The sequence below is a fragment of the Aquarana catesbeiana genome, linkage group LG03 (genome assembly GCF_042186555.1).
Source record: "Aquarana catesbeiana isolate 2022-GZ linkage group LG03, ASM4218655v1, whole genome shotgun sequence".
Classification (NCBI taxonomy): domain Eukaryota; kingdom Metazoa; phylum Chordata; class Amphibia; order Anura; family Ranidae; genus Aquarana; species Aquarana catesbeiana.
This window is the reverse complement of record NC_133326.1, coordinates 731,926,118-731,951,540: the sequence shown is the minus strand read 5'-3', so window position 1 is coordinate 731,951,540 and position 25,423 is coordinate 731,926,118. Positions and strand designations below refer to the sequence as shown.

At 45.8% G+C, this 25,423-nt stretch overlaps 1 protein-coding gene across 1 annotated transcript in view; it reads right to left on the bottom strand.

Moving 5' to 3' along the window:
* Window positions 1-4,863: 4,863 nt before the first annotated feature.
* Window positions 4,864-25,423, bottom strand: part of LOC141133829 (activated CDC42 kinase 1-like) — a 34,942-nt gene continuing 14,382 nt past the window's right edge. The window contains exons 6-12 of the mRNA XM_073623394.1: window positions 24,603-24,749; window positions 14,657-14,751; window positions 11,604-11,768; window positions 11,452-11,528; window positions 10,258-10,664; window positions 9,067-9,162; window positions 4,864-6,113 (exon numbers count right to left, since the gene is read on the bottom strand). Of these exons, the coding sequence (XP_073479495.1) occupies window positions 5,979-6,113; window positions 9,067-9,162; window positions 10,258-10,664; window positions 11,452-11,528; window positions 11,604-11,768; window positions 14,657-14,751; window positions 24,603-24,749 (1,122 nt within the window). The 3' untranslated portion in view covers window positions 4,864-5,978. The remainder of the gene's footprint in view (window positions 6,114-9,066; window positions 9,163-10,257; window positions 10,665-11,451; window positions 11,529-11,603; window positions 11,769-14,656; window positions 14,752-24,602; window positions 24,750-25,423) is intronic.

Below are 25,423 nucleotides of genomic sequence, written 5' to 3'. Positions count from 1 at the left end.
TTTGTGAGCTCTACCTCCTCCTCCTCCTCCATGCCCTTCTCTGCTGAATTTTCCTATAAGCCACAAGTACTCCCTAAGCGTTCAAGGGGCTTTCAATGATCAGGCTAAAAGGTGCCATGCAGTGCTTCAGCTGGTGTGTCTAGGGGACAGGGACCACACCGGAACAGAGATTCTTGCAGCTCTGCAGGGACAGGCCCAGAGGTGGTTCACGCCTCGCCAGCTGGAGCCAAGAATGGTGATGTCCGATAAAGCACAAACCTCCTGTCCACCTTTAGACAGGAAAAGTTGACACATGTGCCATGCCTGGCACATGCCCTAAATTTGGTGGTGCAGCGTTTCCTAAATAGGTACCCAGGGTTGGAGGATCTGCTAAATCAGGCCAGAAGAGTCTACAGCCATTTCAGGTGGTCATCCAGCCAGTGCTTGGTTGTCTGAAATTCAGAAGGAATTCCACCTGCTTTGTAAACCGCCTGATTTGTGACATGCCCACCAGGTGGAACTTGACTTTGGCAATGCTGCAGCAGCTGCACATGCAGTAGAGGGCCATCAACCAGTACCTGTGTGAGTATGGCACAACGACAGACTCAGGCTGGCTCGTCTTTTTTTCCCCACACCAATGGCTGCTGAAGCATGCATGCACTGTACTTTCACTACTTGAGGAGGCCACAAGGATGGTGAGCCATGACAATGCATGCATCGGTGCCACAGTCCTTGTTGTGTTCCTGCTGGAGCAGACTCTGCGTGCCATTATGGACAAGGCACTTGATGCAGAGCAGCAGGAGGAAGAGGAGGAGGACTTCTTTTCCTCTCAAGGCCCATTTTATGCAGACACTATTCTTGCCATGCCACAGAACACATAAGAGGAGAGGTAGGAGGAGGAGGATTCTGTCAGTTTTGGAGGCATTGAAGCAGAGCAAGACATAAGTCAACCCTTAACAGATGGTTTTCCATCCCAGAAATCTTGGGAGTAGTATGTGGCTGGGAGGAGGCAGTTCCAGACTGTAATCCTCAGTCACCCAGAGGAGTCTGCTACTTATGCCTTCGCAAACTTGCAGTGCATGGGCTCCCTCATTCTTCAAAGCCTGCAAAAGGACCCCATAATACATGTCATCAAGGAAAAGGATCACTATTGGTTGGCAACCCTCCTTGGCCACTATTACAAGGGGAAAGTCTCGGAACTCATCCCATCCCCACAGAGAGAGCAGAAGATAAAATGTTTTGAGGACACCTTACAGAGGAGTTTATGTAATGCCTTGGTAGGTTACTGTCTCATGGAAAATGTAGTTTTGAGGTTTCTGTTGGTCAAGAGAGGAGCAGTGGAGAAGGGAGCCACCTCAGTGATGCTTTTCAACTTTCTTTAATCCTCGGCAACCCAAGGCTGTCAGCTTTCAAATCCCATCAGCAGCGTCTGCATCATATGGTGGGAGATTATCTAGGGACAAAAACAGAGCTGGAGAGCTTTCCAGTTGACGATCCACTGAGTTACTTGGTCATGAGAATAGACCACTGGTCAGAACTTGCCCAATATGCAACTAAGCTGCTGGGATGCCCTGCATCCAGCGTGCTTTTCAAAAGGGCATTCAGTGCTGCCAGAGGTTTTGTGACATATAAGAGAGCGTGTCTGTCCACAGACTCTGTGGACAAGCTGACATTTATAAAAATGAATCATTCCTGGATTAGCAGCAGCTATCAAGCACCTGATGCCAATTTCACTAATTAAGTTCTTTCGGGATCCTGAATCTCTGAAAGACTGTCTAGGCTTCCTAGCTTTGTGGGCGTTAATTTCATCTGGAATAATTTTTTTGGTGTAGGTTTCATGGGCACAATTAACAACCAAGGACCAGCTGTTTGACGGATGCATATCATTTCAATTTTTGACAGCAAGGCCAATTTTTGCTTTCATCAAGAGTACCTCTATTGGGTTATGGTGTGAAGACCGACACCGACACCCAAAGACCGCACCTGTTACTCCTATCCAAAGTCTGTGACAACAGAATTTATCCAAAAAATCTCTAATCTTGTTCCCATTGCACTACATTGTGGCCTCATCATAAAGACTGGCTCCCCAAGCCGTTGCTTATTAAATAAAGAAAGCTTGAATGGAAAATGTCATTTTTTTGGCTTTATAAATGTCATGATTGCTGCAGCAGGTTCTATACATGGTACAGATGTCCCACTTTACAGGCACACTAAGGAACCCCCCGGCATTATATTTAAAGGAATTTTTTATTTGCATTGTTATTTCTCATTTTTATGGTTTCGCTTTAAGCATCAGTAAATTACTGCTCATTTAAAAATTATGTTTTTTACAAACTTTTTTTTCATTGATACATGTTCCCCAGGGCAGTACCTGGACACCTACACCCTTTGTATGCCCAATTACTTACATTTAAGCCTTTTGATTTTTTTACAGTTTGGGTCCCATAGACTTCAATGGGATTCGTTATTCGGTTTCCGAACTTTTGCGATGTTGGAAAGTTCTGCCGCGAACTGAACAGGGGGTCATTTGGCCCATCTCTAGTGTCCAGCAGACAGTTGATTATAAAAGGGCGTTACTTAACAAAGAAAACCCCTGCCATTTCATGCTTCAATGCACCACATGGAAGAGAAATGTCACAAGGCCTGAGAAAGAAAATAATTTATTTACACAAGAAAAGTGAAGGCTACAAGAAGAGCAGCAAAGCTTTACTTATCAGTCAGAATACTGCAGCCTGAAGAAGGAGGCCCACCCCCTCCCCAGCGTGTGTCGGCTTGTGTCCTCCCTGTTAGCGGTGTGTGAGAGCTTGTGACGCCGCCGGCGTTAGACTCCTGTGCGGTGGTCCGAGCTCGGATATACAGCGGTCCTACACTCCACCTTGACAGCTGTCCTGATGGCATCCACTGATGGCAGCCCTGTATGCTGCTTTCCAGACACCTTGATGTAAGTTTAATTGGAATAAAGTGCTATTTGTTTTTACTCATACTTACCTGGCGGCCTCCCTTTTCTGTTTGTTGCAATATGTTGCCAATTTGTTCATTCCATGCCTAGAAGACTTGGTGCTGTCCTTACAAATCATGGAGGTCATACAAAATACTTGATGTAGTCGTTTTTGTTGTGGGGTGTATTTATTTTTGCATCAACTAATTTGAGGAAAACTGAAGATTTTGTAATCTAAATTATAGTATTAACCTTACTATAATGTAATGAGCCAAACAAATGCTCTATAAAACTCAAGTTCATCAAAATTTTGGAAATTGTTCTTGCTTTGAATACTGGTGTGCAGTCATGTTGGAACAGGAAGGGGCCATCCCCAAACTGTTCCCACAAAGTTGGGAGCATGAAATTGACCAAATTGTCTTTGTATGTTGACACCTTAAAGTGATTGTAAAGGCTTGTTTTTTATTTTTTTAAATAACAAACATATCATACTTACCTCCACTGTGCAGCTTGTTTTACACAGAGTGGCCCCGAACCTCCTCTTCTGGGGTCCCTTGACGGCTCTTGCGGCTCCTCCCCGCATCAGATAACCCCCCTAGGAGAAGCGCTCTCCCGGAGGGGTTACCTTGCGGGCGCGCTCCCGAGTCCAGCATTTGCATCCATAGACATGAATGCTGGACTCGGCCCCCGCCCCCCGGCACCCATGTCATTGGATTTGATTGACAGCAGTGGGAGCCAATGGCTGTGCTGCTATCAATCCATCCAATCAAGAGCCGAGAACCCCTGAGCAGAACAAGAGCACATGTCTGGAGTGTGAAGTTCCAGGGCTCAGGTAAGTAAAATGGGGGGGGACCGGTCACTGCCAGGTGTTTTTTCACCTTAATGCATAGGATGCATTAACATGAGGGTTTACAACCCCTTTAAGAGTGCCCTTCACTGGAACTAAGGGGCTAAGCGCAACCCCTGAAAAACAACCCCACACCATAATCCCCCCTCCACCTAATGATTTGGACCAGTGGACAAAGCAAGTTCCATAAAGACATGGATGAGCTAGTTTGGGGTGGAGCAACTTGACTGGCCTGCACAGAGTCCAATACACACTAAGAAATGGCTTTGAACCCATCTTTTATAGGGCAGCACAGTGGTATAGTGGTTAGCACTTTCACCTTGCAGCAAAAGGGTTGCTGGTTCAAATCCCAGCCACTACGTGCCTGGAGTTTGTATGTTCTGCCTGTGTGGGTTTCCTCAAGGTACTCCAGTTTATTACCACAATCCAAAAACATGCTGGTAACTTAACTGGCTCCTAAATTGGCCTAGTATGTATGAATGTGAGTTCAGGATTTTAGATTGCAAGCTCCCTGAGGGCAAGGACTGATGTTAATGTACAATGTATATGTAAGGTGCTGTGTAAATTGACAGTGCTACATAAGTACCTGAAATAAATAAATACAATAACAAGGGAATTTGGTATCAGGACTTTCCAGGGGACACCTTCTCTATACCTTAATTGCCTCTAAGCTCCCCCCAACCTATTCCGTTTGGTTCCATGTGTACAGCTGATGGATTCTAAACCCTGCTCTGCAACCCCCTGGTCCACTGAATGGGCAATTCACTGCTCTATTTAGTCTGGAGTAAATTACACTGCAAGACCTTGTGATTACAGATGAAGCTCCAAAGGTACAGCTCAGGCTTATGGGGCTCAGGTCAACTGATGCATGTTCTATTGGGGGGTCCTCTCTTCACCCCCAGGAGGATGACCACCGCCAACTCCTGACCTGACCAGGTTTGCACTTGTTACTTGTATTCAGGATCCATTCACCTGCACCTTTGTTGCATATTATGAGACAGCACCCACCCAGCGGCATGCGGTCTAGCTGTGTACAGATCCACTTTACAAGCTATCACTCAGGTATTCAGGCATCCTCTTTGAATAACACACCTCCAACCAGAAGCCAAATACTTGTTCTTTTAATTAAAGATAAGTTATTACAGCTCCTAAATCACAGCATTGACTTGATGTACATAAGAAACTTCGGATACACAGTCCAGAAACAATATTCATTTGGAATCACAGAGAAGAACTGTTCCCACCTGTCTTGGGTTAGCTCGAGTGCAGGAAGGTCCATCCTAGGGGAAGCCTTAGGCCGAAGGGTCCCTAATTCAAATTTTGTGTTGACAACTTAGCTATAGCCAGCCTGAGTATTGTCTGCTTACATTATTTGAGTTCATTGGGTTTCCCTAAGCCCAAGCACATTGTCTGATTCTGCATACTACTGTATAGCGTTCTTCAGTAGGCAGAGCAAGAAGATACAATGGATTGGGTTATATATTTTTTTCCACATTGGCCAATCATTGAGGGGTTTAAGCCAGTGACGTGGGATGGGGAAAGTAATACATATTTGGGGAGACCTTCTAGAAAGGTTATTTTCTCCTGGGCTGCTTCCTATAGAGTATGTACTTCTGGAAAATTATTTTCCTCTCAGACTTTGCTTGAAGTCAATTTAGAAGATGAAGATCTTTCCTTCCTAGGCCTGCGGCCTGGCAGGAATGTGAGTCCTAAGGATGGGTATAGCTGTTGAGAGGTCCAGTACATGCCTTTGTGGCCCTGTCTCTGGAAGAGAAAGTCTAGCCTAAAGAAGAGTCCTGTTCAGGCAAAACCGTGAGAGAGGTCCTACCTATTGGCCTACTGAATGTACACTAGCCTGTGACAGAGGCATAAAGAGTTCTAACCTGACCTGTAGAAAAGGTTAAAAGATACCACTAAGCAGAGGGATTTTTTTGTTGCTGTTTTTTGGCATTCTGTAACCAAAATCCTCTCCCCTTGTGCAACTGAGCCAATAAGATAGCAAAAAAGCAGATCGATGGAGTGGATGTCTCACTGTTACCATCGTTGGAGTGGCGAATGTCTGGGGGCAGCTAAAAGGCAAATCACCAGGAGAAAGGGAAAAGTTTCTGTTAAAAACCAACAATTCTCAAAGTGGTGGCTGGTGGGTAATTAAAGGCATGTCCCCTGGCACCATCCTAGGCAGACAGGAATTTTCCTCTAAGGGAAGAACCTTCATTAAGTGTTCTGTTTAGTGTGGGTTCCTATGTATATGATATAGAGGGAAGCAGCTTCCAGGTTCCAGTTGAACTTCTCCAGGATTTGGCGGCACTCCTCCTTACTGTGCCGGGTCACGTTGTACAGATGAACTACCTGGAAAGAGAAGAAAGTATTCCATGACACACAGAGAGAGAAGACCCTTACATTGAGAAATTGGTTCCATTGCCAATTGTTTTCAAGTTATTGTTCTTATCTTCAAGGCTTTGACCAGTATCATTACTGCAAGGATTATTTTTAACTTTTTAGGATTCCTTGCCTGTTCCCCTCTGTCTCTTTCCTCTCTATCCTTCTACTTTTCTGTGTTTTTTTTAACTTTTGGATGGTGTGTGAAAGATTTAGAACCCAATTCTTTTTCTGATTTTGTCTCACTTCTTAACTTTACATCTGGCAGGATTTAAGGAACCAGGACCCCATCCTGCCAGGACCCTACCCTCCAGTAGCACGCTGCGGCTAACTGAATGTAATGCATCATTTAAAAGCACATATTTCTATGCACTTAGTCCAATAGGGAAATGTTGCACTTAATAGCCCAGATACAGGAAGATATAACTCGTTGTTTGTCCCCTGAAGACTCCCATTCGCAGAGGAAACACGTTTGGAAGAGCAAGCGGTCTATCATGTCATCATGCCCGCTGGTGTACAACGGCAATTAGTTTTTATGCTTTTAAATACCTTGTGATACTTGTGAGTATACTATATAGGCAATAAATTGGATGTTTTGGTGATATTACTCTATGGCCCTTTGTTCTCTTCCCATTATCCCTGAGGAGAGCTACTGACCCTTGGTACTCGGTGAAGGTTGGGAAAGTGACCTAAAAGTGCCAGTGTGCCCTGGAGTTATCTTGTGTGGCTTTCCAAGCACTATTAATCTTCTTTATCATTGAGATCTGGTGAGGAGGTGGCACTTCTGTTGTGAGGTGGCCCAGGAACACTGCCTGCTGGATTTATGTGCCTAATAAATACATGGATATTTTCTTGGCCTTTGGGGCCCTAATTTGGACATTGGAAGTGGACTTATGTTATTATTTACAATTTTTTGCATTTATTTTTTCACCAAAACGCCCCTTTTTCATTGATCATTGCTTCATATAGTTTTGGTTTGTGATGAAGCTTTTCATCATTTATAATTAATATCTCAATTTTGTGTAATTGTATGTAGTACTTAAAGCGGAGTTCCACCCAAAAATTGAACTTTAAGGGAAGGTGACCCCCTGACATGCCACATTTGGCATGTCATTTTTTTTGGGGGGGGAGCGGAAACCCTATTTTTAGAGGTTTCCTACTCCAGCTTCCTCCCAGCGTACCGCGGAAGCAAGAAATGTCAAAGCACAGTGTCGGAATTAGGCGGGAGGCCTCCCAGGAGGTGGAGATTAATCATGTATTTACATCGGGGACACTATTTTTTAATTTTTTCAATAAAGGAATTACTTTTTGCCACTTTTTTGGTGAGTTGGTAGGGTTACGATGTACCCAATGCTCATTCACATGGGGGGGGTGGGATCTGGGGGGCCCCCTTGTTAAAGGGGGCTTTCAGATTCATATTAGCCCTCCACCCACAGACTCCGACAACCTCAGCCCAGGTTTGTCGGAAAGGGGCCCTTGTCCCCATCAACACGGGAACAAGGTGCTTTGGGGTGGGTGGAGCGCACAGCCCCCCTGCCCCAAAGCACCCACCACCCCATGTTGAGGGAATGTGGCCTAGTATTGTTGGGGGGGCGCTCGCTCACCCCCTCTTCCTGACATGCCAGGCTGCATGCCCGGATAAGGGTCTGGTATGGATTTTTGGGGTGGGGGGCGCACGTCTTTTTTTTTTTCTTTTTTTTTTGTTTGGGGTTCCCCTCCGAATCCATTCCAGTTCTGAAGGGCCTGGTATTGACTGAGGGGGACACGCCATTTTTTTCTTTATTTCTTCAATAGCCGGGTGTCGGCAATTATAACTGCAAGTCTTTTTAAATGGGATTTTACTTTTTTTTTTCTTTAGAAATTTCATTTTTGCTGCAGCATGTTCTGTACATGCTACAGATGCACCACTTTACAGGCACATTAAGAGGACCCCCCAGGCACTATGTTTAAAGAATTTTTCATTTTTATTGTTGCACTTTAAGCATAATTAAAATCATTGCTCCTGCAAAAATGATTGTTTAATATATATATATATATATATATATATATATATATATATATATATATATATATTTTGATTAGGGATGAGCTCCGGCATGTTCGCATGCTGAACGTGCCGAGCCCGCCAGGAAGTCGGCATGGCGCAGCACTAATCACAATCAGTGAGACATTTCCCGATGTGCGGCTGCAGAGATCGGGAAATGTCTCCCTACCTGTGATTAGCGCAGCGCCGTGCCGACTTCCTGGCGGGCTCGGGACGTTCAGCATGCAAACACGCCGGAGCTCATCCTTAATACTGATACATGTCCCCCAGCGCAGAACCCGGACCCCCATACCCCTTTTGTGGCCAAGTACTTGCATGTAAGCCTTCACAATGAGCACTTTTGATTTGTCTTGTTCAGCTTCCATAGACTTCAATGAGGTTCACCTGTTTGGGAGTTCTGTTGTGAACCAAACAGGTGGGGTGTTCTGCCCATTCTTTGTTCTAGGTCAGTGATGCAGAAAGTATTGTAGCCAGCTCAATACCAGCTCAGAAAGAGGTTCTCAGTGGCCATCAGAAGTAAGTCCTCCATGACCACCAGGGGATATCTCTAAAGATCTCTAAAGATTGCACTGAAACCTTCAAACTGTTCCGGCTCTAGACAATCCGAACCTTTGGGTCAGTTAATTAGGGTGTGATGTTGTCTAGATATTTGGTTGATAATGTGTATGGTGTGAAGCTCACTCCTGTCCCAGATGTTATGGTGCTACAAATGACCTCAGTAATTAAATGAAATGGGTTCATGCCATTCATGTCCATGATGTTCTTATCACACAGCTATGTGCCGAACACCATGGATGAAGATGAGACATTTGTCGGCGACCCTCAATTCACATTCATCTCTGATATGAGCAGTTTGTTTGCTTATTAGGAAACTGTCACCTTTAAGTGCTGGACGGCCCGTGTCACGTCTCCTCCGAAGAAACGCAGCACTTCCTGGCATTTTTCTGACGTCACGCCATGGACCTGCTCCTCTACCTGCAGCAAAAGTAGATCATAGACATTAGATGTCCACATCAGCCAGGATTCGGTGGTGCTTGCAAAAAACATTGTTTATATTAAAGTGTACCTGTCATGAAAGGAAAACGGTTCTGAGTGCTGTTCTGGGTCAGTTGCTCAGAAGCAGCCATGAATAAATCCACTTCACTTTTGATTTGATAACTCCATACATTTATTTGGACGGATTATTTGTGGATCTGTCAGCATCAAAGTGGACTGGCGAGGGTGCCCTATAAAAGTCCTATAAATGGGTCCACATTTTGATGAAGTGGCGCACTCATATGGCCGTGCCCCATGTTTATACACTAGGAAAGCATCTATTACTCCATTCAAAAGGGAATGCAGGTCTATTTTAGCAGCCTAAGCTGGTCTGACTATGGATAAGCAAACAATGAAGAACATCTACAGATAAGGCTAACCTGGGCCAAATCCCATCTCCTATACCAGTGGTCATCAACCCTGTCCTCAGGGCCCACTAACAGGCCAGGTTTTATGTATTACCTTGGAGAGATGCAGACTAGAATACTGCAATCACTGAGCAGCAAATGATATCACCTGTGATGTATTTCAGTTATCTTGCAAACCTGGCCGGTTACTGGGCCCTGAGGACAGGGTTGATGACCACTGTCCTATACAACATTCTGCTCATCACTACTCACAAAGTACTGAAGTCAGAAGATCACCAAGACCACCAATCATTTAGATGAAGGAATCAATGATGGGGTTACATCTAAAAAGGAAGCCAAAATCCATGAAGACCTACTCCATGTAGATTGGCTGGGGAGAGGCAGTGGCGCCCCTCTGCTCCATCTCTCTGTCCACTTTTAAGGTCTCACACATAGAATTTCCTGGTTCTGATCACCTCCAGTCACGTGTCTGACAGAAGACTATGAGGAATCATGGGAGTCAGAGGAGGCACAGGGGCATCGGGAGAGATGGAGGAGTACTTGTCACTGGATCCCCTGAACTGCAAAGCTTATTAAACTTCACCCCTCAACCAAATTCCCTCCTCCCGGCCACCCAAAATGTTTGCACGATTTCTTTATTAACATGTAGACCACTCGGTGTCCTCACCTCTCTGATCCTTCTCTGCAGTTCGCTGTGTGTCATCTTGCTGCTGCATCTTCGAGATGGACATACTTGTGTCATTCGACGGACAATCGGGGTCTCTTCTGGACCCAAGGCTGCAGTAGATGAAACTTTATCTTTCCTATTGAAGCTCAAGGACCGTCTAGGGCAATTAATGGTGGTGGGCAAAGCCAGAAACTGATCCTTGGAGCATGTTGTTTTGGGAGGAGCTGAGCAGTGGGGGTTGTCCACTGAGTCCTGTGGGGGCTGCTCACGCCTTCTTCTTATACAGGACCTACGGGTCAGAGTTGTTATGCAATCCATATCTCGCATACATGGCTCAGGTGTAAGCGCTCTCTGAGGATTTCCATTTACCTCCCACTCAGGGATGGTTTCCACACTTCTAGACATACCTGTAGGTGCAATTTACAAAAATGTGAGAGGAAGGACAAGATAAGAATGACAGAAAAAAAGACCAAATTAAATAGAATTATTGATGATGGTTGGAAGATGAAAAAAGGTAATGTATTTGAACTTTTCAGGAGCATAGAACGCTCCTGTTCCATGCCAGCTGCTGGTCTCATTCCAGCATCCTGGTTTTGGCTGGGCTGCACTCTCCCTGTCTGTCTGTTCACCTGGAGGGTGATTGGTATAGACACAGCCTCTTGGTGGAGACCAAACCTGTTTATAGCCTTCCAAACCCTCAGTGTCATGTTTGTGATAGTGTTTGCATTTGTGCTTTACCTGCCTTGTTCTTGTGCCTTAAATTTGCCTTTGCCTGATCCTGCTCTGCCAGCTGGTTTGGATTTCCTTGTTATCGACCTCGGATTGGACTTTGGCCTACACTCTGAACTCTGCCCGTCTTTTGACCATAGATTTGACCCTGATTACTCTCTGAATGTTGCCTTCCTGAACCCAGACTGCCATTGCACCACATTGCCTGTCTGCCAACTGCAAGTACCTGTTTGCTGTGCTTAACTCACGCCTGCCTTGGTGTGGTTGCCGGGCACTGTAAAATTGTATATAAGGTCTTGGGGCAACCAAGTCTTTGAAAGCCTGCTAGACTTAAAGGAAAGGGGCCTGCTATAGGTGAAGAACACAGAGCCAGCCATAGTACCTGACCACCTATGCTAGGGGTAGGTGTGACAGACCTGAGGAGGAGGTGGTAAGGTTTAATGAATACAACATATAGACACTTACGTCGACCAAGTAATGTTTTTCCACCTCTATCTTGACAAAGGCCACACCTTTGATCCTCCTTTGCTCTGGCTCTTATGCTGAAAGAAATAAAAGCTCATGAGTACATGATAAGTACCATTACTTTTTTTACTCGGAGGTGGTAATAGACTTACTTTTTCTGTGTGTCATGATTCCTAAGAGAAAGTTTCTCCAGACGACTGGACAAGTGCACAGACGTACATACATGGGCAAAGTCCTCTGGGCAGATTGAGGCAGCGGGAAAAGGTCCAATCTGAAGAGTCCGGTGACTCTGTCCTCTCCAGAGGTTGGTGTCTAACCTGGAGGAAGGAATTTAGAAAAAAGTCTCATTTAGCAATAATATGAACATAAAAGTATTAGTAACAACTAAATATGTATTTTATTTGGAAAATGACATTTGCCTGGGCTGGTTTATATATCCTGGGCCTCTTTAGGCCTAATGGTGACCTCCAGAGTTAGGAACAGTTGACATCCTTCTGTTTTAAAGTGGGTTGTAAGGCATGGTGGGTGTAATGCAAGGTGGATTGATGGGCGCCAGACACTTCTTGATTGCAAAGAGATTTAAACAGAACTGTGGGAGGGAGGAGTTAGGGCCAGGACACCCTTTAGTAGTTGCAATGTTAATTGGCACACTCTGAGGCTTCTATAGGTAGACAGCCATGTAGGGAAAGGCATCCAGCAAGACACCACATCTTCATGTGTATGACCCCTGTCTCCTATGGCAACAATCTTGTAACAGTTTCTAACAAAAGTTGCAATTAACTCCACTTCTTCTTCAATCTTCTATTGTAGAACTTCAATCAGCTGAGCTCCCAGTCTTTCAATAGACTACCAGATCCACTCGCCACTGGATCTCCTGAGCTCTTCCAATCTTCTCACTCAGTATCTTCCTCACTAGCTTGGCACTTACAGATACTCCTCAAGCATCACCCCAATGGCCTGCTTGGTCCCTGGCTTGGCACACAATAATGCTCTGCAAGCATCACCTCCACTGGCTGGGTCCCTGGCTTAGCACTTGCTGAAGTTTCCCACTGCCTCACCGTCCCCGGCTGGTGAGAAGACTGCTCTGATATTTGCTTCAGCTACTCACAGTGGTCCCCGGTAACAAGATCCCTTGGTGGCGACAGCTTCCCCTCTACCCCGGACCACGACAAGTTCTCCGGCTGGTAGAACCATTACTTCTGGTTGGACTGCAAGCAGAGCATGATCCCCTCCCTTCAGAGACTGGGCCGCAGCGCAGTATTCCAACATGATAACGACCCCAAACACCCTGTGGGGCATCCTCAAACGGAAGGTGGAGGAGCGCAAGGTCTCTAACATCCACCAGCTCTGTGATGTCATCATGGAGGAGTGGAAGAGGACTCCAGTGACAACCTGTGAAGCTCTGGTGAACTCCATGCCCAAGAAGGTTAAGGCAGTGCTGGAAAATAATGGTGGCCACACTTTGGGCCCAATTTGGAGATTTTCACTTAGGGGTGTACTCCTTTTTGTTGCCAGCGGTTTAGACATTAATGGCTGTGTGTTGAGTTATTTTGAGGGGACAGCAAATTTACACTGTTATACAAGCTGTACACTCACTACTTTACATTGTAGACAAGTGTCATTTCTTCAGTGTTGTCACATGAAAAGAGAGAAGAAAAGATTTACAAAAATGTGAGGGGTGTACTCACTTTTGTGAGATACTGTGTATATATATATGTATTTGCCATCTGAGAAGCTCATGCTGGAGCAGGTCTGGGCATCTTAAAAATGGAGGACCAAGCCCGGGATTAAATTCCAGGATCACTAAGGAATCCATTTATGGCAAACTAGAGACTATGGCAGTGTTCTCCAAACTGTGCCCCTTTGCTTGCTTTTATCAGGCCCTTGGGGCACTATTCCTCCCACTGACATTAACAATGGGGGATAATTTCTGCCACTGACACCAACAGTGGGGTGGGGCACTATTCCTCCCACTGATACCAATGATGGGGCACTATTCCTCCCACTGATAGCAATGAATGGACACTATTCCTCCCACTAATGCCAATGATGGGGCACTATTCCTCCCACTGATACCAATGATGGGACACTATTCCGCCCACTGATACCAATGATGGGGCACTATTTCTCCCACTAATGCCAATGATGGGGCACTATTCCTCCCACTGATACCAATGATGGGACACTATTCCGCCCACTGATACCAATGATGGGGCACTATTCCTCCCACTAATGCCAATGATGGGACGCTATTCCTCCCACTGACACCAATGATGGGACACTATTCCGCTCACTGATACCAATGATGGGGCACTATTCCTCCCACTAATGCCAATGATGGGGCACTATTCCTCCCACTGATACCAATGATGGGGCACTTTTCATCCCACTGACGCCAATGATTGGACACTATTCCTCCCACTGATACCAATGATGGGGCACTATTCCTCCCAGTGATGCCAATGATGGGGCACTATTCCACTCATGGACATGGACGATGGGGCACTATTTCTCCCACTGACACCAACAAGGATGCACTATTCCTCTCATGGACACTAACAATGGGGCACTATTCCTCCCACTGACACCGACGATGTGGCACTAGTCCTCTAATGAACACCAACAATGGTGCACAATTCTTCCCACTGAGACCAATGACGGGACACTATTCCTCCCACTGAGACCAATGATGGGGCACTATTCCTCCCACTGAGACCAATGATGGGGCACTATTCCTCCCATTAACATCAATGATGGGGCACTATTCCTTCCACTGACACCAATGATGGGGCACTATTCCTCCCACTGACACCAAGGAGTTTCTACTCGTATTGGCCACAGTCCGGCCTCTCCAAAGTCTGAAGGATAATAAACTGGCCCTTTGTTTAGAAAATTTGCAGTCCCCTGTTCTATGGCAAAGTAACAGAAAGTCTGGATTGATTTGCCTGTTGCTGGCATAACCTCCTCCAAATCAAGTAGAGAGATAATGGATAATGAATGGTAAACAGAAGCAACATGTGGTAAAGATATATGGATAAAGACTGATCAGCAAGGGGTAAAGAAATATTTATTGGTGGATGTTAATTGATGAAAAACAGATAATTAATTGCAGAAGATAAATGATGACCAGTTATGAACTGTGCATGATGGGAGATGAATGGTTGGCGGTTGTATATGGACGTTGAGAACATACAGTTTTTCTTACCCAGCCTCAATGATGGTGACAACATCCCCAGCATTCAGGGGCAGCCAGTTAGGATTGCTAACATCCTTAAGAAGCTTAACCTCCAGAGGTTTCACCTGAAGAAGGAAGAAGTTGTCTATCAAATATTGGACTAACAAGAGATGACAGTTTGGTTGACGTTTCTTCATAAGTAACATCTCAGATCATCGTATTTAGTGTAAGCTCTATTCCAAAAAGAAAGCATGAAATACAGATGAAACACCTCTTTGAAATTAGATGAATGAATGAGAGTTTATTCATACATCCACAGAATAGCTACAGCCAATAGTGGCTTCACCCCAGAACTACCACCTCCTTAACGGGTTCTATCAACAAATATCCATCAGGTGGTTCTGGAGTGGAAACACGATGGCTGTAGCTATACTGTGGATGCTAGAATAAATTACTTGGTAGAGCAGAGGTCGGAGTGCAGCTCTCATTCATCGATGAAGCGCTACCCTTGTAGGAGCTGCTGATTAGGATGGGTCCTCTGTCCTTTGCCTCATCCTTTTCAAGAACCTCAACCCTTCTGACACACCAGGTTGAGTATACAAACATACAATATCACAGGAATTCACTGAAGACAATACTTGGTTCCCAGTAGTATTGCTATATCAAAGAAAACAGGCAACAAAACCAGTTAGTAAAGGGAACCTTAATATATTGTCACCCATTCTGGTTGGTAACAAGGCAAGCATAAAACAGATTAACAATGGTGATAATACATTTTAGCATACAAAGTGAGCACTGCGCCCCGAGCCCACCCAGTTGTGTGGCATTAGTGAATTAATATTGGCTATTGTCTTTGTGATTCTCCTCCCAGCCAATCAGGCCTGACTGGCCGAGAGGAGAAGCGATCCTATTGGCCGCCAGGAAGGAGGAGGGAGGAGACGCAAGGCAGAAGCCACCATGAAGCTGCGGAGGAGGAGATGCAGGCGAGAGAGGAAGATCTGTCCATGACCTAGATGGGGTAAGTAAGGGGCTGGTGACTGACCGGGGGCGGGGGGTGCAGGTGACCCAACCAGGGGGGGGGCTGTGGGTGCATTGGTTGCCCACCCCAAAAAAATATACCACCACTGCTCTGCATCAAAGTCTTTGCTTTAGCTCTCCCCCTGCTGGCTGGGGGAAAAGGGTGCAGCACAGCATCAGTATCTCAGTAGAGGTAGGCAATGTTTCCTTCTCCATAATGCTCTCCATTATAGTAATAGCCTATAATAATGGGCGAACATAGGCTTCCTTCAAGGAGAAGTACAGCCAAAGCTCATTTGGCTGTACTCCTCCTGTGGATCACAGGACTGCAGCTCGTTCTGCACTCCTGTGACCCATTTTCAGTAGTTGACGTCACAGAGCCATTCCGGGCTGGGGAAAGATTGAGACTAGATCCCTGGATCGGCACCTAGCTCCACCTCTCAGCGAGCAACTGAGAGCCTAAGCCAGCTGAGCCAGCCGCCCTTGCCCTCTCCACAACCCAGCGCTTCAGTGAGCAACTGAGTGACTCACAGTCACCAGCTCTCTGCTCACAGAGCACTGAGATCTGGGCAATCAACAGTGTTTGATCGCTCGCTTTGCATTTAATGCCTTTACATCTATAACATCCAATAATGTTAAAGAATTGAGGGATATTTTGCATTTTCAAGCTTTGTCTTTAAAGCGACTGGGGGAAATTAGACTTTTCACATTTTTCGCACGTCGGAATACTACCCGAGGTTTATTGGGGAGGATTTTTCCAAGTGTATTGTCCTGCCCCAAAATTGGCCAGTGCTTTTGGACAGCTCTTTTTATAGCCCAGTGCTGATCGTTGAATGTTGTAATAAAAAGAATGTCATGTTGTTCTTTTTTAGATGTAGTCATAATCTTGTTCTGGATGCCTTCTCTATATTGGTCTCTCGCCTTTTGAATGTGATGATCTGCATATCCTTTGGTTGCCTGATCATCATAATCTTTGGTGCTACTACAATTCTTGCGTAGCCTACAGAACTGACTGTAGGGTATGTTATCTTTCCATTTAGGGTGGTGGCAAATAGGAGCTGCCAGGAGTCTCTTTGAAGTGGGTTTTGGATGTGATGTTGCCATCTCCATCACTACCCAGTTCAAGGTCCAAGAATACCAGGGAATGAGCGTCTACTACATGGGTAAATTGTATACCAAACATGTTATTACAATATGAGACAAATTTGTCAATAATATCAGGTGGTCCATCCCAAATAATCAGTATATCATCGATATACCTCCCGTAGTTTACCAGATGTTTGGCAAATGGATTGTGCTGCCAAATACAGGATTTTTCCCAATACCCCATGAACAGATTTGAATAACATGGTGCAAAATGTGCACCCATAGCCGTGCCAGCTATCTGTCTATAAAATTTGCCCTGGAAAGAGAAATAATTCCTCTCCAAGGCAAACTTAGTGCAATGGCAGATGAATTTGGATTGATTGGGGTTCATGTAATCTGCTTCGGATAGGAAGTATTCGACTGCCCTTAGACCACCCTCATGGGGGATCGACGTGTAGAGTGAACTCACGACCAAGGATAACCATAAGTACCCTGGCTCCCATTTGTATTGCTAGAGTGCTACCCACTACACCCCTGTGCTGCCCTGAATACTTATTCAATTTATAAATCCTCCATATTCATTATTTTAGTTTTAGACTTTCATTTTGCATGAATCAGATTATAATTTTATTGAGATAGGGGTCCATTTTAGTATGGGACCCCACTATATACTTTATAGCTTAATATAACTTTATTTCTTCACCACCTAAAAACCATATAATATAATACAATTAATTTCTACATTGGATATGCCATGACGTCTTGCATCTTTATCGATATGATGTTGTGTCAGAGGAATAACAGAAACTTTGTTTGCCAATACCGGCATTTCTCTGTATGCCTGCGTGACAGAATGGCGAATCGGCGCATGCGGGTACGCAATTCAGCGGACCGCGTCATGGCGCAACAGCACACATAGACGTGCGAGTCAGCGGGCCGCAACACGGCGAAACGGCGTAAGCGCGTACGCATCTTAGCCGCACAACGTGGGTTCCCCTGGCGGCCCTATAAAAGGCAGCCCAGCTCTCTGGCTTATTGCTGGTTTGTCATTTCAGCTTCTGTTCCTGTTCCTCAATTCTGCTATTGACTCCTGCATATTGTGACCCGGATTGCCTTGACCACCCTTGAACTTCTCCTGCACCTTGACCTCAGCATGCTTAACGGATTCCTCTTCTGTCTGCTCCAGTGTTTGATCCCCGGCCTGTCTTGGACTCTACCATTGATTGATTCCTGTGTATGACCTTGGCTTGTTTAAACGGACTTCCTTCCTACCAGCTTGCTGTGTTTGACCCCCTCTCCACATACTTTGTTCCAGTTGTCTACTTCAGGACCAAAGTGTTTGAGCCCCAGTCTGATTCCTCTGCTGATCACCGTCTGGGTGTACCCTGCACAGACTTACTACCAGACGGAAGTTCAACACGCAAGCTCCTACTAGTGCTTGGCGACCCGTGCCTCTCTGTGCCCGATACCCTCTGTGCCACCTCCAGGGGTATAGCGCACTCAGCTGCAAGGGGAGCCACTCTCAGCATCTCGGCCCTGGTGAGTACCTTGACAGTACAAACCAGCCATGTCAGAGGCCGACAGAGCTGGTTCTCCCCTTGAGGCACTCTGCCAGCAGGTGACAGCTCTTACTCAGGCTGTCCAAAGACAAGATGGCTACTTCCAAATTGAGGGCCGTCTCCAGCACCTGATGTCCGCTCCAGCTCCTTTGGATGCAGCCTCAGCCAGCAGGGTGGCCTCTCCCCAAGGTCAAGTCACCCCAGCACCTTCAGTTACAATGACTCTCCCTGAACCCAGAGTCCCCACTCCGGAATGATTTTCTGGAAACCGGAAGAAATTCAGAGCTTTCAAAATTATTGTATCTAGCTCTTCTACCCAGGACTTTCCATTCAGAATCCGTAAAAGTGGGATTCATTATTTCTCTATTAACTGAAGAACCACAATCTTAGGCTCATAATCTTCTTGAACAGAAGAGATCTTTACTGGACTCAGTTGACACTTTCTTTACTGCTATGGCTCAGTTATATGATGACCCGCAACGCACAGCTACTGCTGAATCCATTCTGCACACCCTTACCCAAGGAAAAAGACCAGTAGAGGATTGCACCGTGGAATTTCGTAAATGGTCTGGAGACACCACCTGGAATGAGGCTGCCCTTAAATACCAGTACCGTCAGGGTCTCACCGAAACACTCAAAGACGAATTGGCACGAGTGGATACCCCTGATTCTCTGGAAGATCTGATCCAACTCGCCACTAAGCTCGACAGACGCCTGCGGGAGCGTCGCTCTGAACGCTTCCAGTCTTCCTGGCCTACCTGGATGTTACCCTGGATTCCTCCGGTTCCTGTGCCTATCGCGGGTCCCTCAGCTTCTGCTGACAGTGAGCCCATGCAACTGGGACTGGTCCGGTCCCCACTCACTCCTGACGAAAGATTGCGTCGGCATCAAGCCAATCTTTGCCTCTACTGCGGAGAAGCTGGCCATTTCCTACGCAACTGCCCTGTGAGACCCAATAAGTACAGCTTACGGCACGCTGCGAACTTTCAAGTTGCTGACTCAACCCAATCTCACCTTATCCTACCGGTCTAATTACAGGTGGCGGAGGAGGAAATTCGGCTGCTGGCTATCATTGACTCTAGAGCATGCAGCTGTTTCCTGGATGCATCCCTTGCCCAAAGTCTGCACATCTCTCTTCAAGATAAGAAACAGCTCCTTCAGATTTACCTGGCAGACAGGTCTCTACCCAACTCAGGACCTATCACTTAAGAAACCAAGCCCATTCTTGTCTCCACAGACTCTGGTCATCAGGAATTTCTTTGCTTCAACATCATCAACTCACCCATGTTTCCCATTATCCTGGGGTTCCCGTGGCTAATGGCACAGGACCCTCAGATCCTTTGGAGTAAAAAAGAAATTCTCTTCTCTTCAGCATACTGCTCCCAGCATTGTTTTGTGCCAACCTCCAATAAGACTGTCCCCTGTTTGACCATACAACCAGTGCTAGATACGCTTACACATGTCCCTGCAGCATGTCACAAATTCCTGGACGTTTTTGACAAAAAGAAGGCCGATAGTTTACCACCTCATCGGCATTATGATTGCCCCATTGATCTGTTGCCCGGCTCCGAGATCCCGTTTGGCCGAACTTTCCCCTTGTCGGAGACCGAGTTGGAATCTCTCCGCCTCTACATTGATGAAAACCTTGAATAAGGATTCATTTGTCCTTCTTCCTCCCCTTCTTTTTTGTTGAGAAGAAGGATGGATCTCTCAGGCCATGCATAGACTAAAGAGAGCTTAATAAAATCACCATCAAAAATCGATACCCACTTCCCTTCATTCCTGAACTGTTTCAGCGGTTTCGATCTGCCAAAATATTTACCAAATTGGATTTACAAGGGGCATACAATCTTGTTCGGATACGTGCTGGGGACGAATGGAAGACAGCTTTCAGGTCCAGATTCGGTCACTTTGAGTATCTGGTGATGCCTTTTGGGCTCTGTAATGCCCCAGCTACGTTCCAGCATCTAGTCAATGATATTTTCCGGGAATTCCTAGATAACTTTGTCATTGTCTATCTTGATGATATTTTAATTTTCTCTACCACAAAAGAATTACATCGAGACCATGTCAAGAATGTCCTCTCAGTTCTCAGAAAGCACGGCCTGTTCTTAAAGGGAGAAAAGTGTGAATTTGAAAAGACTACCATCCAGTTCCTTGGCTTCATCATCACTACTGAAGGGGTGGCCATGGATCCACAAAAAGTTAAAGCCATCCAGGAGTGGCTGGCCCCCTCAGACAAAAAAGGAGTCCAGCGATTTATTGGCTTTGCCAATTTTTATCGCAGGTTTATTAAGGCATTCTCCTCAATTATCTCTCCCATCACTCAATTAACCCACCAACAAATCAAATTCCGATGGTCCCAGGAAGCTCAAGATTCCTTTGCCAAACTAAAGAATCTATTCACCTCAGCTCCCATACTTCAGCATCCTGATCCCACTCTACCTTATGTACTTGAAGTTGATGCCTCGGAATCCGCCACAGGAGCCATCTTGTTTTAGAGAAGCGGTATTAAAGCGCTTCTCCATCCAGTAGCCTTAGCCTCCCGCAAACTAAGTCCTCCAGAGCAAAATTATAATGTTGGTGATCGGGAATTATTAGCCATAAAGACTGCCCTTGAGGAATGGAGATACTTACTGGAGCGTGCGTCCCAGCCCATCATGATCTTCACGGACCACAAGAACCTGAAGTATCTCTGAACAGCCAAACGTCTTAGGCCCCGACAAGCCCGATGGGCATTATTCTTCTCCAGGTTCAATTTCCATATCTCCTATCAACCTGGTTCAAAAAATGGGAAGGCGGATGCACTTTCCCGTATGTTTCCAGAGGCCAATGAGTCAACAGAACCTGAAACCATCCTATCCTCTCACAATTTCCTTCATCTCATTCAACCTAGCCTTCAATCTGCTATTGAACAGGCCTCTAGTCAATGCACGGAATCCAAGATATTCTCCTTGGAAAAAAGAGATGGTTTGCTGTGGGCCCAGGACAAGTTTTTTGTCCCCTCCTCTGTAAGGCTTAGAATTTTACAGACTTTCCATGACCACAAGATGGCAGGACATTTCGGAGTATGGAAGACTTCTGAATTAATTCATCGCTCTTTCTGGTGGCTGGGTTGGAGGCAAGACTGTAAAAAGTAGGTTTAATCCTGCATTACCTGCCAACACAGTAAAGGGTCAAACACTAAAGCTTGGGGCCTCCTTAGACCCCTATCTATCCCTGAAAGACCTTGGAGTGAGGTTTCTTTGGACTTCATTGTTGATCTACCTCCCTCTGAAAATTTTTCCACCATCTTAGTAGTGGTCGATCGCCTCTCAAAGATGGCACACTTTTTGCCCATGATTGATACTCCTTCTGCTTTGGCTACAGCAAATGTTTTTATTAAAGAAATAATAAGACTCCATGGTGTTCCCCACAACATCACCTCTGATAGAGGAATTCAATTTACCTCAAGATTCTGGAAAGACCTTTGTAAATCCCTGGAAATCAAAACCTCCTTTTCTTCAGCATACCATCCCCAAAGCAACGGCCAAACAGAAAGGACGAATCAAACCTTGGAGCAATATCTCCATTGTTTCTGCTCTAGCTCTCAGGATAATTGGTCTACCCTTCTCCCCTGTGCGGAGTTTGCCTATAATAATGCCACACATTCTGCCACCAATCAGACACCTTTTTGGGCCAACTATGGGTTCCACCCATCTTTTCTGCCAAACTCCATTCTGGAAGTCGCAACCCCCGCAGTTCAAGATCGAGTAAACCTCATCCAATCTAATTTTTTACAGATCCAAAAGGCCATGAAGGAAGCTCAAGACAGCTATAAGGAATATTACAACAAAGGGAGAAGAGACAATCTGGAATTTAAGATCGGGGATAAGGTTTGGCTATCTGCTGTCAAGCTTAGATTTCCCTGTCCCTCACGCAAACTTGGCCCAAAATTCATTGGTCCTTTTGAAGTAAAAAGGGTAATTAATCCTGTGGCCTTCAAACTAACCTTACCCAGTACTCTTAGAATCCATCCGGTGTTCCATGCATCCCTACTAAAACCAGTAGTTCCCAATTCTTTCCCAGGAAGGGAGGAACCTCCACCTCCACCAGTGGAGGTAGAGGGTGAAGAAGAATTTGAGGTGGAAGCAATTATGGACTGTAGAAAGAGGGGTAAGCAGACTCAGTATCTAGTGAAATGGAAAGGATACCCACCGGAAGATAACTCCTGGGAACCTGCCAGTAATATACATGCACCTTGTTTGGTTCAGAATTTTCACAGGTGACACCCAGGGATATTAGCCAGGTTGGGCATCCGGAGGCTGCCCCTCGGGGGGGGGGGGGCACTGTCAGAGGAATAACAGAAACTTTGTTTGCCAATACCGGCATTTCTCTGTACGCCTGCGTGGCAGAATGGCGAATCGGCACATGCGGGTACGCAATTCAGCGGACCGTGTTACGGCGCAACGGCACACATAGACGTGTGAGTCAGCGGGCCGCGACACGGCGAAACGGCTTAAAGCGCGTACGCATCTTAGCCGCACAACGTGGGTTCCCCTGGCGGCCTTATAAAAGGCAGCCCAGCTCTCTGGCTTATTGCTGGTTTGTCATTTCAGCTTCTGTGTTCCTGTTCCTCAGTTCTGCTATTGACTCCTGCCTATTGTGACCCGGATTGCCTTGACTTCTCCTGCACCTTGACCTCGGCTTGCTTAACGGATTCCTCTTCTGTCTGCTCCAGTGTTTGACCCCCGGCTTCTCCTTAAGACTTTGCTACTACCTGCTCCAGTGTTTGACCCTAGCCTGTCTTGGACTCTCCCATTGATTGATTCCTGTGTATGACCTTGGCTTGTTTAAATGGACTTCCTTCCTACCGGCTTGCTGTGTTTGACCCCCTCTCTACATACTTTGTTCCAGTTGTCTACTTGTCGACCAAAGTGTTTGAGCCCCAATCTGATTCCTCTGCTGATCACCGTCCGGGTGTACCCTGCACAGACTTACTACCAGATGGAAATTCAACACGCAAGCTCCTACTGGTGCCTGGTGACCCGTGCCTCTCTGTGCCCGATACCCTCTGTGCCACCTCCAGGGGTATAGCGCACTCAGCTGCAAGGGGAGCCGCTCTCAGCATCTCAGCCCTGGTGAGTACCTTGACATGTTGTATTATGTATATATCATATATCATTTATTTATGTATTTTGATATGTATGATTATGCCCTTGCAGCGTGATTTTCTGTTGTTGATAATATTAACTAATATATAGTGTATATTTTATAGTATATTTTTTAGTACTGTTCACATAAGTACTTTTTAAATAAGTTTTAATTACATATGACAAGAATTCTTTTTATTTAGATTCACATTAAAGATAGTTCTTATTCTCTAAGTTTATTTGTACTAAACACCATTTTAGGAGGCTGTTGCTATATAACCCCCTCCATCTTGTAGATACCTCTGGCTGTGTACTCCGTGCTCCTGGTCTGTTATGATGCCATTGGTCCATAGGTAGGAGGGGCGGGGGGGTTTGAGCATATATTATCACTAGAGGAGATGAGGGCGTTACCTGAAGAAGGAGGCCACGCCTCCGAAACATGTTGTCCTAGCAATTGCATGAAGCCTACGAGAGGAGTCAGCTGCATCACTGTGCATCCCCTCCCCCGGCCACGAGTGACGTCAGGCAGCGCTGGCTGGTCCGTGCGAGTGCTCTGAGCGGTGTGTGTTACAAGGAAGCAGGCGGTCTGTGCTTACTGGAATACTTTACCATGCTGCTAGTTGCTGTGAGCTAACTGATCCCTACAGACCAGGAGAGGAGGCTATTATGGAGCTGTTTTTGCCATTTAAAACTGGATGTTTGTGAGTGCAACCCTCGTTTTTTATACACTTATCTTCATCTATTAAACGGTAACACACTAGGGCTGGCATGCGCTCTCTCTTGTCTTTATATATTTTAAATGTTTAAGACAGACCACCAGGACCCATGAAGGATAGGAGAAGAGTTCAAAAATGGTAAGAGTCCTCCTAGATCCATCACAAATCAGGGTGGAGGGCAGTATTGGATACAGATGTCCTGAGTGCATTTTACATGTTAAAGACAGACTTTTGGGACCCATGAAAGATAAGAGTAGAGGGCAAACATGGTAATAGTCTTTCTAAATCCATTACAGATCAGTGCACAGAACAATAACAGAGATGAATCTTCTGAAACCAAACATCAGCTCCCCCTGGATCCATCAGAGGATACACTACAGGACAGTATTGTAGACAGTCCTTTCCAATTAGAAGACAATACAGTATGTGAGATAGATCTATTTGATACAATTGTCAGGTCACTCACCTCTTGAAGAAGGCTGATAAGAGAGGTAAAATTTGGTCTTTCTTTTGGTATGTACGCCCAACATTTCATCATCACATTGTACAAAGCAAGAGGACAATCTTCAGGGCACTCCAGCCTCTCAGCACCTTTTTCAATTGCAGCTAAAATCTGAAAAAATTGAGACAGTTACCCAGGGCCGGCGCTAGACTATTTTGCACCCTAGGCAAGACCAGCTACTTGCACCCCCCAGGCCCCACATCTGCAATGTTTTATCTGTGAAGAAATGTAGGAGATGAAAAAAAAAAACTCAGAGTAACAGAGATAGTGTGTAGTGAAATGCAGCCCCTGAATGAACACAAGGCTGTGACATCCTTACCAGTCCAACTGCCCCATTCAGGGAAAGAAACAAAGGGTAGTACCACCAGTGTCTCCACAAGGCCAAATGACCTACCAAACCGCCCTATGTACTCCCCACATGAGAGAACGCACTGCCCACACCAGTACCTGGTCCAAGACCCACAGCAGAACCAATGACCACCGTTGCCTTTTTAAAAGAGGGCAGGGCGGCGGCATACCGAGCTCCAGGCATTGGAGCCAACAGGGAAAGCGGGAAAACCTGTCTGCATGACCCCGAAGACCCAGGCATCCAAAAGATTAAACAAATTACGATAGGGACTACTGTGGGTCAAGGTTAAACAGTACCAACCAGTGGCCGTGGCTGCACCCTAGACAGCAGTGCACCCTAGGCGGCTGCCTAATTCGCCTAGTGGTAGCAACGGCCCTGCAGTTACCAACTTCAGCATGGGAAGGTGATTGGTAGAGATGTGGACAACAGAAAAATG